This window comes from Hippoglossus stenolepis, chromosome 11 (assembly GCF_022539355.2).
Source record: "Hippoglossus stenolepis isolate QCI-W04-F060 chromosome 11, HSTE1.2, whole genome shotgun sequence".
In the NCBI taxonomy this organism is placed as follows: Eukaryota; Metazoa; Chordata; class Actinopteri; order Pleuronectiformes; family Pleuronectidae; genus Hippoglossus; species Hippoglossus stenolepis.
The window spans coordinates 3,575,087-3,589,621 of record NC_061493.1 but is presented as its reverse complement, the minus strand read 5'-3'; the positions used below and the strand labels follow the sequence as shown (position 1 = coordinate 3,589,621).

Genomic DNA, 14,535 nt, shown 5'->3' with positions numbered 1-14,535 from the left:
AAAAATATGCTGAAATATGCTTCACATGGTCATTATTATCTTGCTAAGCCTGGGAAACTAAAGTAAAATGCCCCAACCAAGTTTCTTTCATACAACTAAAAATAATCACAGAAAATGTAAATGCAATCTTTGTTATCAGCTACAACAAAACTAGACATTTATAGAAGCAACAGCATTTCCTTGTCCTATATTTGTCTTTATAATTCTGACATTCTACAGTAACTCTCTAAGAAGAAGAAAGAACTACAGTGTTTTGCAGGGAAAAAGTTTATTCTTGTCATCGTGAACATGGTCCAGAGCTGATGTCGTGATCACAGCAGAGATGGCTGCTTGCTTCATGAGAACTATCACATCCATGATTTTAGTCACGTGTTGGACTCTCTGCACAGAGGCTACTCAAAACAACAGATTTAAATATTATAGGCTACTGAATTTCCATCTATCGCAGACACAATGCAGTATTAGTGGCTCACGTGAATAGAGGGAAAATCACTCAATACAGCACAGTCGTGCTGCTTTGTTCTGCTGCAGCTGAATCAATCATTATAAACTGAAAAATGCATCGCCACAGATGTTGTAAGGAAATTTAGACCAGAATTGAAGACACAGTCAAGTTGTGACAATTTCTGAAAATTTATAGATAACTAGTATTCTCTGAAAAATCCAGTCACAAAGCTGAAAACAAGGTTTTCTTCTTCAGCACTATTTACTGCACACTAACCAGGAGGCCTGGGAACAAACCAATAACACGTGAAGCAATAACACGGAGTGTGATTTCATTGTGATTCTGTGGCAGTGAAAAAGAGAGACATATACTTGGGAGAGTTTTCAAGAATAAGCATCCCAGTTGGTCAGACTGCATAAAATTCTGTTCAACAAGGGATGATTATCTTTGATCTGATGGTCGCTGCACATTCATCACAATCGGATTCCACATTATGTCAAGTGAACGTCGATGTGTGACTGCAACTCATCCCAAAGCATAAATAAGTTCAAATGAGTAGGTCTGCATACAACAAATACATCAGCAGCCGAACAGTGATCCTATGATTAAACCCAACAAAATCTACATTTGCCACGTTGCTGAACATTAACACCAGAATTAACCAGTTAACTGTGACTTACTTAATGCATAACAGCCTGCCACCTGCACTAATGTATTTGTTCCACACACACACACACACACTTTAAAGTGCAGAGCTATGATAACCTGTGCCACATGTAGGGTTGCATCTATGAAATAAATTCACATCAGCTACAGGCCTGAAATGTCAAATCCCCAAGTTATACTATCACTTTAGACTTTTTCCCCCCTCACGTCTGAAAAGTTGAACACCCTTATAAAACACAACTAAGAAAAAAAAGATGAAAACTAAAATACATTTTCAATCACAGTGCAATAAATTATGAGATTAACCAAATCCAATCTACCATCTACCCAAACGGTGTTTCACATTGATCTGGCCTCAGTTATACAACCAGGGACCACTAGAAAAACTGCAAAGGATCGTTCAGTCATTCATATTAATGCTGTACTTTAACTATCCTCCAGCAGGTGGCGACAATGCACCGTGCTGCTTATGACGACATTATAAAAGTAAAATATGAGACTGATGTGTAAAACAAAAACGACATGTCTCAAAACCCCAGGGTTGTGTATCACTGATGCATAAACTGTTAAGAGTTATACTAATATTAGTCTATTAAAGAAACAGGGATGAATGTCATCTGCTAGATTGATCATTGGCTGATATAATTTTTTTTCCTGTTTGTTGCAGGACACGAGTCAGATTTTGATATTACACGTGTGACGCATGTAACATTAAACCAATCACGTGAACCGGATTTCATTTAATGGTCTGATTCCAACACTTCCCTTTTCTTTGTTACCAAGGCCACTATGGAACTTCATAAGAAAACTTAAATCCTCACATTTCGTATCCTACAAAACTACTGAATTATGAAACTCTGCTCGACTATATAATTATGCCCTATCCAGCGTGTTAATAAATGACTGAGTCCAACTGTTTCTAGTAACGTTTCTGAGCTGAACTTCTGAGCATCAGAAGGTGATTCTGTCACAGTTTATCATCAGCATCTTCAATGGCTGAAAAACTGCTTCACTTGTGACATAAAATATTTACAGGTTCATAACATTTTCAACAAGATACTCAACTTTCTTTCTTGCATCGTGGACTTCAGCAACTCCCCCTATTTTAAACTTAGACACCATCCTCATCTCAGTAGATCACTGACTCCAGATACAAACGCATCAACAGCTAAGTGATTTGATCACCTATGACTACCTTTGTATTGAAAGTTATCTAGTATTTTAAAACAGTGTGTTTCTGTTATATTCCATTTTCCAATCCCCCAGATCTGATCACGGGCAGCATTAGGGATTCATTTTAAATTCAAAGAATACATCTGGTTATTTTGTGTATTTTTCTTTTCAACAACTTCCACAGAAAGTCTGACACCAGCAGTTTCTGTATCCCACCAAGAAGAAGTGTGTGTGTGGCCAAAACCTGATATACCTTACTCCTGCATTTCCAAAAACACATCAATGAACCACACTGTTGCACTGGTTTACATATTCATTATTACCATGGCCACACAAGCTGCAGGTTGTTTTAACTCAATCCTGTTCACACAGTACTGCAGCTGGAAATACCAACTACAGCATGAAATGTAGATCGATCCGCAGCTGAAAGTGGTCCCGATGCATGATTTCCTCCTTCTTGACTAATGTTTGCCAGAAAATCTACAGTTAACGGATGTTTAAGGATCATTTAAGGTTTATTTAAATGGAAGTGTATATATATTCGTTATCAGTTTTTAAAATTAATATTGTCAACACAAATTAATACATTTGAGATTAGAGCCACAGATAGACTAAAGAATGAAAAGTGTTGGTCTTCTCATGGGACTTGTCGATAACAAAACTATTTAATATCATCAGTGTTTTGAGCTCCTAAAACCCCTATTTTTCACCTCTGAGGTTACCCTGACAACATAATATCAAACACACTGCGACACTGCTAGAACCTCAGTTTGCTTCAAACTAAGTGATTGTCAGGTCGTCCAACATGGTCTCCGACCATTTTTCCAGTGGCACAATCCAGGGGAGAGCTTTTGTAAGTTTCCCAAACAGACAGACTGACAAGCACGTCCACTTTAAACTGTGACTAACCAAGGGTGTGTGAAAGTGGGCAGGGTTTGAACTTTAAAGCACAGAACCAAGTGCGAACACTGTGTCATCTTCAATGAAAAATGTATACATGAAACTTATTTGCACTTTTACTTCACCAAGCCACACAAAAACTGCATGATGCTGCCAAGTGCAGTTATGACGACAGTTGCCATTTTAAAAGTTATAAACTGTTTTCCCTTGGACACAGTGAGACGACCTAGTTCGTTTGAAGTACACTGAGGGTTTTAGGATTCTCACCGCTGGAGCCAACAATAAACAGCGAGACATGACTGGATGATAGTGTCTAAGTTCTTTCCACTGAACCGGTTGACTAACAGGCCATATGTTACTCTGACCTACTGAACTGACATTTTTTGAATAAAAAAAAAAAGAAGGTAACAAACGGCTACAGTAGCCTCCTGTAAAGTGCAGCAGTCCCATTCAGTAACAATAGAAGAAACTGTTAGAAGTGACATCCTCATACAGATCCTTCTCCTGCAAATAATCTCCCGTGGTGGTGAAGGCAGATTAAATCCTTTTGATGACAGTTTAAATGCAGAGTGAAACTACCTGACCGATTCTGTTATTCAATGCTACAGATGAGGCCCAGAGACATCACAGCCACAGTTGAGATGGACGCTTCAAAGCCCAAAGCCAAGTAGAGACAGAACAAGAGAGCAGTGTTGTTTGCAATGTTGTTTCCAGGAAATCATCCATCTCAAGTCGTCACGAGCCAGAATTTGGGGGAGGTGATGGAGGCTCTCAGTCAAAAAAGCCCTCGCTCAGTGACATGATGCTTTTGAACTTCTCAAACCTCAGAAACGTAAAATATCCTCCCACCAGCAGCGAAGTCAATCAGGTTTTGTGCCATTCCATTCAAATGTCCCAGGCGAGAGAAGCCTGGAGGATGAAAACCTGGGGAGGTCACAGGAGAAGGTGCATCCTCTCCTAACAGGGAGCTTAACGGTACTCTGCGGATTTCATCTCCTAGTGCACTTCATGGTGACTGAAGACAACCAGAGTTTGGGGGGTGGGCGCTGAACAAGAGTTCAAAAGTTTGTCCCTCCTCCTTCCCCCATGTTTTCCTCTCATCCTTGCATGACTTAAAAAGCGTCTCTTTTGGAGGCACGAGAGTTGGTGAAAAAGAGGCGTCTGTTGCAACATGATGAGAAGTGAGCTTGTGAGTGTGGGGGGGGTGGAGGTGGTTTGGTAGTGGAGGTGGTGTTACCATATGTGGGATTCACAATGAGTCATTTTAATGACACCCACACCTCCCCCTAGCCGGCGATAGTTCATTCCGCCGTACAACCTGGAGAGAGACAAGCAGGAGTGAGATTATTTATTTACACTAAGGTTAAGTTAAGTGGGGGTTATCTAATAGTTAAGGATACAAAAATGATTATTTAATTACAACCGATATTCTTTCTGAATGGCGAGAGTACTGGTGTAACTATCGACAGTGTGTTGCATTATTGTTGGTTTGTAGCATCACTGATGCTAGGATAGCAAGTGTTTTCAGGTTGTCTATAGCGAGTCTGTGAGAGTTTATCAGCTTTAAACATGTTTGGGTAGTTTAACCTGCAGGAGTTTCTGATTGCTACTCTAAAATCTCTGATATAAAGCTAAAGCACTCCTCGGGATGGACACATCAGCAGGCTCTCAATGACAGGCACACAGAAAGAACAAAAAAACTTGGTAAGACTTAATTCAAATGACCAGAACGACTATGACCCAGGGAGAAGATCTCTCTCTCACACACACACACACACACACACACACACACACACACACACACACACACACACACACACACACACACACACACACACACACACACACACACACACACACACACACACACACACACACACACACAGTAAAAGATGATGAGCTCAAAGAGAGTGACCTATGAGGATTAGTGAGTTATCTGTGAGAGAATATAATTATGCGAGTACGAATGGGAGAGCATCAAACTACAGGCTTGCATTTCTTTTGTTGCTTTTTTTTTTTTACAAACAATCTCATTGACGTCAACCTGCTCCTGATGTGACATGGGGAAAATGCAAATAGACATAAATTGCAAGCATTTTAGCCTTTTATAATAAATCATATTTTTAAAATTGTGTCATGACTAAACTATATTTATATCTACATTTTGGGCTAACTGCCCAGATTGCTGCATTGATTAGTTTCATTTTATAGTGCCATGTAAACATTTTGTGCCACATACCTCCATGTGTTGGCGTCAGGGTCGTACACTTCTATAGTTTTGAGATACGTCGTCCCATCAAAGCCTCCTACTGCCATCAGCTGACCGTTGACCACAGCCAAGCCCACCTGCAGGTACAATTTCACTTCAGTTTCAAAAACACAATGAAGCTTTTTTTTTTTTTCACACAATGACTCATCAGATACCATGTCATTAAACCAGCTAACAGAATAACTGCACTTTAAACTACATTAGTTATTGATATATGTGAAACACCTAAAACTACCGACAACATGTTTCAACCACACAAAATGTCAACACATACACACAGTCTCCCTTACCCCGCTCCGTCTTGAGGTCATGGCCACCACAGGAGACCACTGGTTGGTTCTGGGGTTGTATCGCTCTGCACTGCTCAGCTCCGTGGTGTCGTCCCTCCCTCCAACAGAGTAAATCATGTCCTGGTAGACCGCACAGCCGAGGTGCTTCCTCCTGGTCCCCATTGGGGACACGGTGTGCCAGCGGTTCTCTTGAGGGTTGTAACGCTCCACTAAGAGAAAAGAGACACACGGAATAATGAGATTCAAAACAAGAGAATAAGTGTTGAAGGGAAATTAATAGAGATGTGGGAAACAACAGTGCACAGCAATGTGTTTCAATCACAACAACAGGGTTATAATTTTGCATAGTCCTCCATCCTCTCACTTATATATTCTCTCGTTCCGTATCACTTGAGGGAATTTGGAAACATTGTACTTTTCTATATTAGGTGCCTTCAGTGGTAAATGTATCATTATTAAAAGCTACCAAGTGGCAGTGACACACCAATATGTGCAGCAATGTGCCAACAAAGGCAAGGAAGAAGAATACTTCAATTCGGGACAGCAAACATAACCAGTATTCTATGTGGGACGTATGATAAAAAAGATTTGAATTTTTTTTGTTTGGAAGGAAATGACCTTGACAGGTTTTGTTGAATCTCAAGGATACAAACCATGCATTTTGTTAAAAAGCACAAAAGCTAAATGAAAGGAAAATAGGCAGATCATGTGGATCACCTCATTTACACCTGTCTTCTCATTTCTCGCCATTAGTACTGTTCGGTTGAGTGTTTGTAATAGTTTAACTTCTCATAAATAAGTGCAATACCTGTATTTAATGGTGACGTTCCATCCGACCCTCCCACAGCATAAAGAAATCCCCCCAGCACAGCCACAGCGACACCCAGTCGCCTGGTGCTCATGGAAGCCACACGAGTCCATTTATTTTCCTTAGGATCATATCTGCGGGACAGATACAGATACATATGTATGTGAAGTGGGTACATGTCAAGACTGGTAAGTTAAAGCTGTAACAAATAACAGAATGATGAAGCTTAACATGCAGAGAGGAGGCGAGAAGGACGATGGGAAAATTTGTTCTCGTATTTCAACACTGAAACTAATGAAATAATTAAATCCAAGCAAAAACACAATTTGGGGTTGATACCTTTCCACAATGTTGAGACAGGAAACACCATCCTGTCCACCTACAGCGTACAGATAACCACCGAGGACAGCTACGCCCACACTGGTACGACAAGTACTTGTAGGTGCCACATCACTGCTCCACTGGTTTGTTTTAGGATCATATCTGGATGACAGAGGTGGAACAGAAAAATTATTTTACTTTATAAAAGTGAGTAATAAAGAAGACACAACAGATAAGTAAACAGAAATATCTTCGGTGAAAACTTGAGCGATCATGCCGCACCTCTCCACAGAGTTGAGATACGACGAGCCATCGTGACCCCCCACCGCGTACAGCAAGTCATCCAGAACACTAACGCCGACTCCGCATCTCCGCTTACTCATCGATGCTACCATTCGCCACTCGTTGGTCTGAGGATCGTAACGCTCCACACTGGAAATGGCGTCTCCGCTGCACCAGCCACCAACTACAAGACACGCAGAAAGAGAAACAAGGTAAGTCTTTTTACAGTCGTCCACAGCCGCAGAGTTGAGTCTAGATAATACTATCAATTGACTGAAAAAGATGAATATTTCTGTATTGAATTATTGTGCCTGGAGGTACTGACCTGCAAAAAGTACCTCTCCACAGCGGATGGGTTTCCTCGGCCGTGTTCTCGGTCCTTGCATAAGTGGTCTCTCCTGTGGCAGCAGCAGGTAATTTTTAGCTTCATCAACCAGGTCTCTGAAACAACAGAATCACAAGTATATGATGCAAGTCATAAACCATTGTGGCATATTGTCACTGTATTTCATTCCAGGGTCTACAGACAGAACCCACCTGCACTCCTCGTCACTCTTAATGAGGGGATCTGAACCCACGGTGCCCACCAGAAACTTGGGACTGAGCAGCGGCAGACGGACATGTTGCAGGACCTGTACAACACACGAAATCCATCTAAATCCCCCAAAGTGTCCTTAAACTACGGCAGATTATGTTGTAATATTCAACTTAATATAGAGAAATGATGTGTGGCTTGTGCACTAATGGCCACACTGGCTGCAGTAGCTGGGATGGTTGTGTTAGCACTTCGAGAAACAAACCTGGGGCAGCTGCGGTCTGCGTTCCTGGATGCTGTATTTCACCCAGGCCATCACAGCATTGAAAACCTGCTCCTCACTCCGCACGTTGAGCTCATCGCTGGAAATGATGTCAATCAGCTGGTTTGCTGGCAGCAGCATGAACTCTTCGCTTTCCATGACCTACCAAAGAGCAGAGTAAAACAGTCAGCCAGCAGCTTGACCACAAGTAGAGGACAGTGTATTCCAATTCTCTACAAATCAATCAGTAAATCTAATTAAATATATATATTCCGATCATTTATATCAGTAACAAATTTAACTGATGATTTACAATAGACTTCCTCCCAAGTCAAATCAGGAATAACACAGTTGTTATAATATAATATTAATAACATTAATAAGGATTGTGACCTATATAGTTTTCCAGTGTACTGGTATTTTGCATGATGGCTCAATGGTAGGACTCAAGAGTCAAAACGTCTGCTGCCCATCATCAGCGTTAATAATCATTATAATCATTTTAATACCACCAAAATTCATGTGTGCCACTGGTTTGCAGAAAATGCAATAATTTAAAGTGTCCACCAGATGTAGCTGTCAAACTGTGGTTTGAATCTAAAAAACAGTCAGACTTCAGATAGTTGTTGTGCAAAACATATTTTTCAACTTCAACTTTTAGTTGTTGGTTTCTGGATGTCTAGAGCTGACTATGTAAGTTCAAAAACATCAAGAGCTACATGAGGCAAAATGTATAAAAATACAAAGCGGTGCTAAAATGGAGACATGATGTTTAGAATCATGACTGACTAGACTTCCATGTTTTCAAACCGCATTGTAATGACACTGTGAACAGAACAACAAATGTCTTAGTTACAACGTGCACACATTCTGAGGCTTGTGATGTGATGATAAAACATAACATGTACACATGTTATAAGAACCAGTTGTTCACATTCACAGGATCCATGCTATTGCAAATTTTCCAATGGTAACTTTTGTTCACATGCATACTTTAAAAGGTTTTTAAAGTATGCATGTGAACAAAAAACTCAGACTCTTATCTGGGAAAAAGGGTTTCTCTCAGAGCATTCCCTTTTCTACACTGTCTAAATGTACTTACATAATCTTTATAGCACAGTGCAACATGTTATGTTAAGAATTTTATGGGACTTTGGACTTTTGGACATACATTTTCTATGTTCTTACCTCTTGAAAATTGTGCTGGGTGAACTTGTCTGCGATGCGGAGCAGCTCGCGGCAGGAGTGTGTGTCGGCGAAGGCCCTGATGCCCAAACAATTGGAAGGATCTAGCTGCCTCTTGAGGAACTCGCAGCAGGCCTCCTGGATCTCAGCCAGCTGGAGGAGGCAGGCAGCAGGGAGCAGTGTCTGCACATTCCCCTCCTCTACAGTGACCTAAAGAGCAAGGAGGGCAGGACATCACAGATTTGTTATATAGTTTATCATAAGGCTACAAGTAGCAGGGCGACAGTTGACATGTCACCATCTCAGTCACAGAACTCGGCATCACCTTCTTACTGCCCCCCACAAGCCTCCTGAAGGCCACCTCACAGACTTCCTGTTATATCCTTGTATCCTTTCTTGTATGTTATTTAAGATATATTGGTATACTGTGCAACACTAAATCAATCCAATCAATAGTGTCTCGTGGCATTTTGTGAGCATTCATATTAATGCAAGCAAAACAGCACCAATCCCTGATGCCAAACCTTAATAAAACATGATGGTAGTGTTGTTACCTGGGAGGTGTAGGCAAAGTCAATGAGCAGCTCCATAGCCCTCTCATCGATGTCACGGATGACCACCTCAGTCTGCCTGCTTTCTGCCAGCTCTCCAGTAAACATTGCCCTGTGAAGAACATTAAAGTAGATCATGAGATGTAATGTTACAGCGAAATTGAACAATTTCCAAATAAAACTCTGGGTACCTGAAGTAGGGGCTGCAGGCAGAGAGGATAACACGATGGGCATAAATCTTCTTGGCCCCCACCACCAGCACCACGTCACAGAGCTCACGGTGTTTCCTCAGCAAGTTGATCACCTCCAGGGTCTGCCGCGGGTGTTTGTCTGAGACGTAGGGCATGCGTGCAGGCTGGGGGACCCCTTCAGGCAGTTTGTTGGGGTCCCCCAGAGTACAGCGGCTGGTGATGTCCATTCCAGTGGCGTCTTGGCGTGCGCTGGTGACCCTTGACATTAACCAGATATGCAATCATTAAGTGAGTAAATATATACTTGGGCTTCACTTCACATCTTGTTGAACCGATCAGGTGAGTTGGTTCTGTCAATAATGGTGGAGGGTTTGGAAACATTTTTGTAGGATGTCATGTGGATTACAAACTGCTCTAAACGCAGCAGAGAGAACTATGTGAGGAAAGATTTATTAATTTTGTGGGATGAGATATAAGAAGAAAGGAATTCAACATGTTTTTCTTTTGTTGCGACTATAGCCAAGCAAAAAACCACTGGGTTCTCCTACATATGGAAAATGCAAACAGTTTATCTGTCAGCAAATACAATGTTAAAATTTGCTGATAATGTTAAAGTACTGATACACAAACTGAAGTAATTTCACTAACTTTTATACAGATTTAATTTTATTATCAATAAAATCATAATCTAAACCATGCAAACTGTGTAACATTCAAAGAAGGAAGGTTTCAGTTAGCTAAAAAAGCTTTTTGTTTTACAATGAAAACTTCTTGTAATGCAGGTTTAAATACAACCTTAAATAAGTAAATCAAATGTGCATATAAAAACAGCACCACCATTATGAAAAAAGAATGTGTATATAAGAACACCAATGTAATCACAATAATATTAACAAATTTAAATGGTAGAACTAACAATCAGGGAATTTACCACAATATACTGTGAAACCAGTAATTGTTTCATCCCTAATCATGAGCTAAGAATTTTCCAACTAATCCTAATGCCCATTATCTCTTTTCCTTAATAACTTACCCCTTCCCTGTAGTAGTACTTCTGGTAATACATTCGCTGGAGTTTTATTTTTGGGTTCTGGACCTGGATTTGGTTTCGAGTCCACACTAGTTTATTTTTTACTACACAAGTGTTGCTAAGACTATAAATAGAACACTATTTTCTGCTCAACATCATTCCTTCACCTAACTGGCCATCAAGCTATTAACCTGTTAGAGGACAGACACTGACCACAGGCTTAAATTAAAAGCAGAGCTGTGGTCAGACCCACCCAGTCCTCTGGGGGTAGGTGGAGGGGGGTTGTTTGTGGAAAAGACTAGTCTTCAAGGGGAAACTGTATTGGTTTGTCTTGCACACAAGCTTAAGTGGTACCAGCAGGACGGGTGTCAAAGATTGAATACATTTTATTAGTGGCTATTTGTGATCGTTGTTGTGAGAATGAAGTCTTGAGTTTTGATTAAAAGGACTTCCCGTTTAATTGTGGAGAAAGACTCAGAAACACAGATTTATCATTCTGCAAAAGATCACACACACACACTCCTACAAACGTCCACACCTACCTGCGCATTGGCTTTGCTTCCATGCACTGAAGAACAATGTTTGGTCTCACACCTTGAGGTTAACCTACAAAAGCCAAGAAAACAAATTAGACTTTCTTTGTAGTCAGTGAAGAAATTGCATATGAAGTCAGCAGTGTTTACCAGGGACCAGGCTGACTAGCTACGCTCGCTACTTTGGAAGGCAGACTAATTGCCTGTTTTGTTCATTGGAGATTCTGCCAAGCCTCTGTCTAACTACCTGATGAATTTGCCTGGTAGCATTTTTTCTCAAAGAAATACACTTGATCTATTTGCCTCCAGTGAGTCATTATTATTTTTAGAAACACCTGTACAATCTATTGTGATCAGACACAGTCACCCTGCCTTTGTAAAGTTCATGATTAATGTTTGTTTTTTTTTACACTAAGTCAAGCAGGTGTTCGATCAACTCTGCTGTTTTGGAGACTGTAGTTTGTTGTGGTAAAGTTTCTGTATTATTGTTTCCCACCTTGTATGTAAATGAGGGACAGTGTAAAATAAAACCTTTCAATACAATGTAATCTGAAAACAGTGACCACAGATCTGGTACTTCATGTTTTCTACACAGACACAAAAACACAATATCCACAACAAGCAATGTAGCATTGATATATCTTGCATGTCATGGGGGGTATGATTTACTACACGTGCATAGACTCCTAAGCAATAGCTAAAAACAAGTCATATCTCCATAGACAACAATATATAAAGAACAACAGTTATAGATCTGCATTGAATGATCTTTTAAAGGATCTTTTGTAGGGTTAGGGTTAGGAATTTGGTTTGAAGTCTTGAATTGCTCAGGAATATTCTCATCAGCTGAGTGCATCTTAAACATAAATACACATAATATTCATATAATAAATAGTAAGAATCTGTTGTTTCAGAAATGGAGGGGCAGATGAGCCGTGTGACTGATTGGGTTGCGATCATAATAATATCATTCCTGGAGGACCAGCGTTCTATGTAAATCAGTAAAAAATGTACTTGCCCAAAATATATTACAATATGATAGAGATAAATTAGGCTGTAATAAATAATATATCTTACAGATTTAGTTAGTACACTGTTCAGAGTGTTTCACTTAGGTGTTCAATTTGAGTTGCATGATATCTAATACATTTCGGACGACTGCATTTCCCTATACTTTAAATGAGCTGGTTGTGTTTAAGTATTAAGAGGATAAATGTGTGGTTGAGCTGTATTGTAAGGGTGTCAGTGAGTTACTGAGAGCATATTTTACATGATTCTTGCTGTTCTGGGTTTGTACCCTCATAGATGAATGCACTTCTGGTAAGTTGCTTTGGATAAAAGCGTCAGCTAAATGAATGTACTGTATTTTTCCTTTTCTGTTGTGATTCAAATAGGAATCTTCTAATAACCATTGCGTCATCATTGAAGTAATTGTCTATTTGACACTGAAAACCGATTGGACTCCAAACTAGCTGCTGACAGACTTTACACTGACATTATAAACATGATCGCAGATTAGGATTCACGACTGTTGAACAAGATCAGATGGTCACTTAATGCTAACATCAGCTTTGTGTCAAAATGTCTCATGATGGCTCCTTGTGTTTTATTTGTTTCTATCCAGATAAATGATTCCCATGACTATCAAGTGGCTTAAGATAGACTGAGCGATTGTTGTTAGCAATCAATCAGATAGACAGATCCCGGGTGCGCACTCTGCCTATCAGTTAGCTTCTTACAGTTTCCAATGGCTTGCTACTAATGAGGATTCACTGAGATGTATAGATAGTTGCAGCAGAAGCCAACTGGTTAACTGAAAGAGACTGAGTAAAATGCGCAGACTTAGCAAAAATAGTGAGCTAGCAAAACTAGCCGAGGATGTCGGGAATGCTATGTGCTGTAGCTAGCCCCCGAGGCAGTGGCTCCACAGGCGAGTCTATCTCAAAACACAACAACAGCCTGACATTTACTCCACACAACCACGTAACACAACATAACAATAGCTTAAGGGGGTGATTTCTTAGCAGAAATGTCCAGGGTGGCCCCGGGGGAGTCTCAGCATCAGGTCAAATATATAAACTGTAATGCTAACGTGAACTAAGTTAATGTTAAGGCTTCAGAAACGCCCGCTGCTAACACAGTTAGCAGTGAGAGCTAGCTGACAGGGAGAAGGTACGGTAAAGATTGTGTTTACCTTATATTTCCATCCTCACGACACGTTAAAGCCGCCCAGGTCGCTAATGTTTACAGTTTTAATGTCGGCTCAACACTGGGGGGCTTTTCTTCCTCGGTTATATGCACATGCCAAACGCCAAACGCCACTTCCGGATCACTCCTTTTCAAAATAAAGGTATGGCATGACGTCATTGTGCGGTATACCTGCAGACTGTGGATGTGAGTTCAATAAAGACATTACAAAGTTGTTATGTTGTGTGTTATTACATGAAGCACGTTGTGTTTGTCTACACCTGATATATATATATGAAGGTCAGATAATATTTTATGGGCAATTAATGCAGAAAACCAGGTCATTTATGAGCATTTAAAGTAAAATAATACTAATATAAGTAATATATAAGTAATAATACTGAGTCATTTTGTTGGTTGGCTTAGGTAATTCAATTTGATAATACTCAAAACAAACGGTTACACAACTGCTTCACTATTTTCATGGCCGCACTAACATCTCTACAGGGCCCAGAGTAAAACCTGAGCTGATGGGGCCCTTTAACCCAGATTTGCAGGCTCCTGGCGTGTTCGTCAGACCATCATCTAGCTTTGCACCAAAGTTCACCAAACACTGCTGCCACAGTTTTAACTTATATTGTGCTAAAGAGACAAAAGGATTGACAACACAACCTCCTTTGAGGAGGTAAAGATATCTGTAGGCCTGAACATGCACTAATGCTAATGCACTGCGATGGCTCACGATCAGCGCGCTAAAGGTGGAAACAAACTGGAACGACTACCCCATTATGACCGTCATGTTTTATTCAACTGAATTCAACCAATTGTTCAAATGTGGGTAAAAAATGAATAAATAAACTGTAATGACCTGTTCACATTCAAAATATACAGATGAAGGCAGTTTACT

The 14,535-nt window shown here is 40.3% G+C and overlaps 1 protein-coding gene across 2 annotated transcripts; it reads right to left on the bottom strand.

The window, feature by feature from the left end:
* Positions 1-251: 251 nt before the first annotated feature.
* Positions 252-13,761, bottom strand: klhl20 (kelch-like family member 20). Of its 2 annotated transcripts, none has more exons than XM_035170001.2 (14): positions 13,636-13,761; positions 11,451-11,514; positions 9,879-10,136; positions 9,691-9,799; positions 9,140-9,346; positions 7,955-8,113; positions 7,692-7,786; positions 7,480-7,595; positions 7,155-7,338; positions 6,891-7,034; positions 6,552-6,685; positions 5,744-5,952; positions 5,424-5,530; positions 252-4,502 (listed from the first exon to the last, which is right to left on the bottom strand). In XM_035170001.2, the coding sequence occupies exons 2-14, from the start codon at positions 11,471-11,473 to the stop codon at positions 4,418-4,420; spliced, it is 1,830 nt and encodes a 609-aa protein (XP_035025892.1). In that variant the 5' UTR covers positions 11,474-11,514; positions 13,636-13,761; the 3' UTR covers positions 252-4,417. The 2 variants fall into 2 exon arrangements, with proteins under 2 accessions (XP_035025892.1, XP_035025893.1); XM_035170002.2 differs by lacking the exon at positions 13,636-13,761 and having other exon boundaries at positions 9,879-10,046; positions 10,096-10,136.
* Between the last annotated feature and the right edge of the window lie 774 nt (positions 13,762-14,535).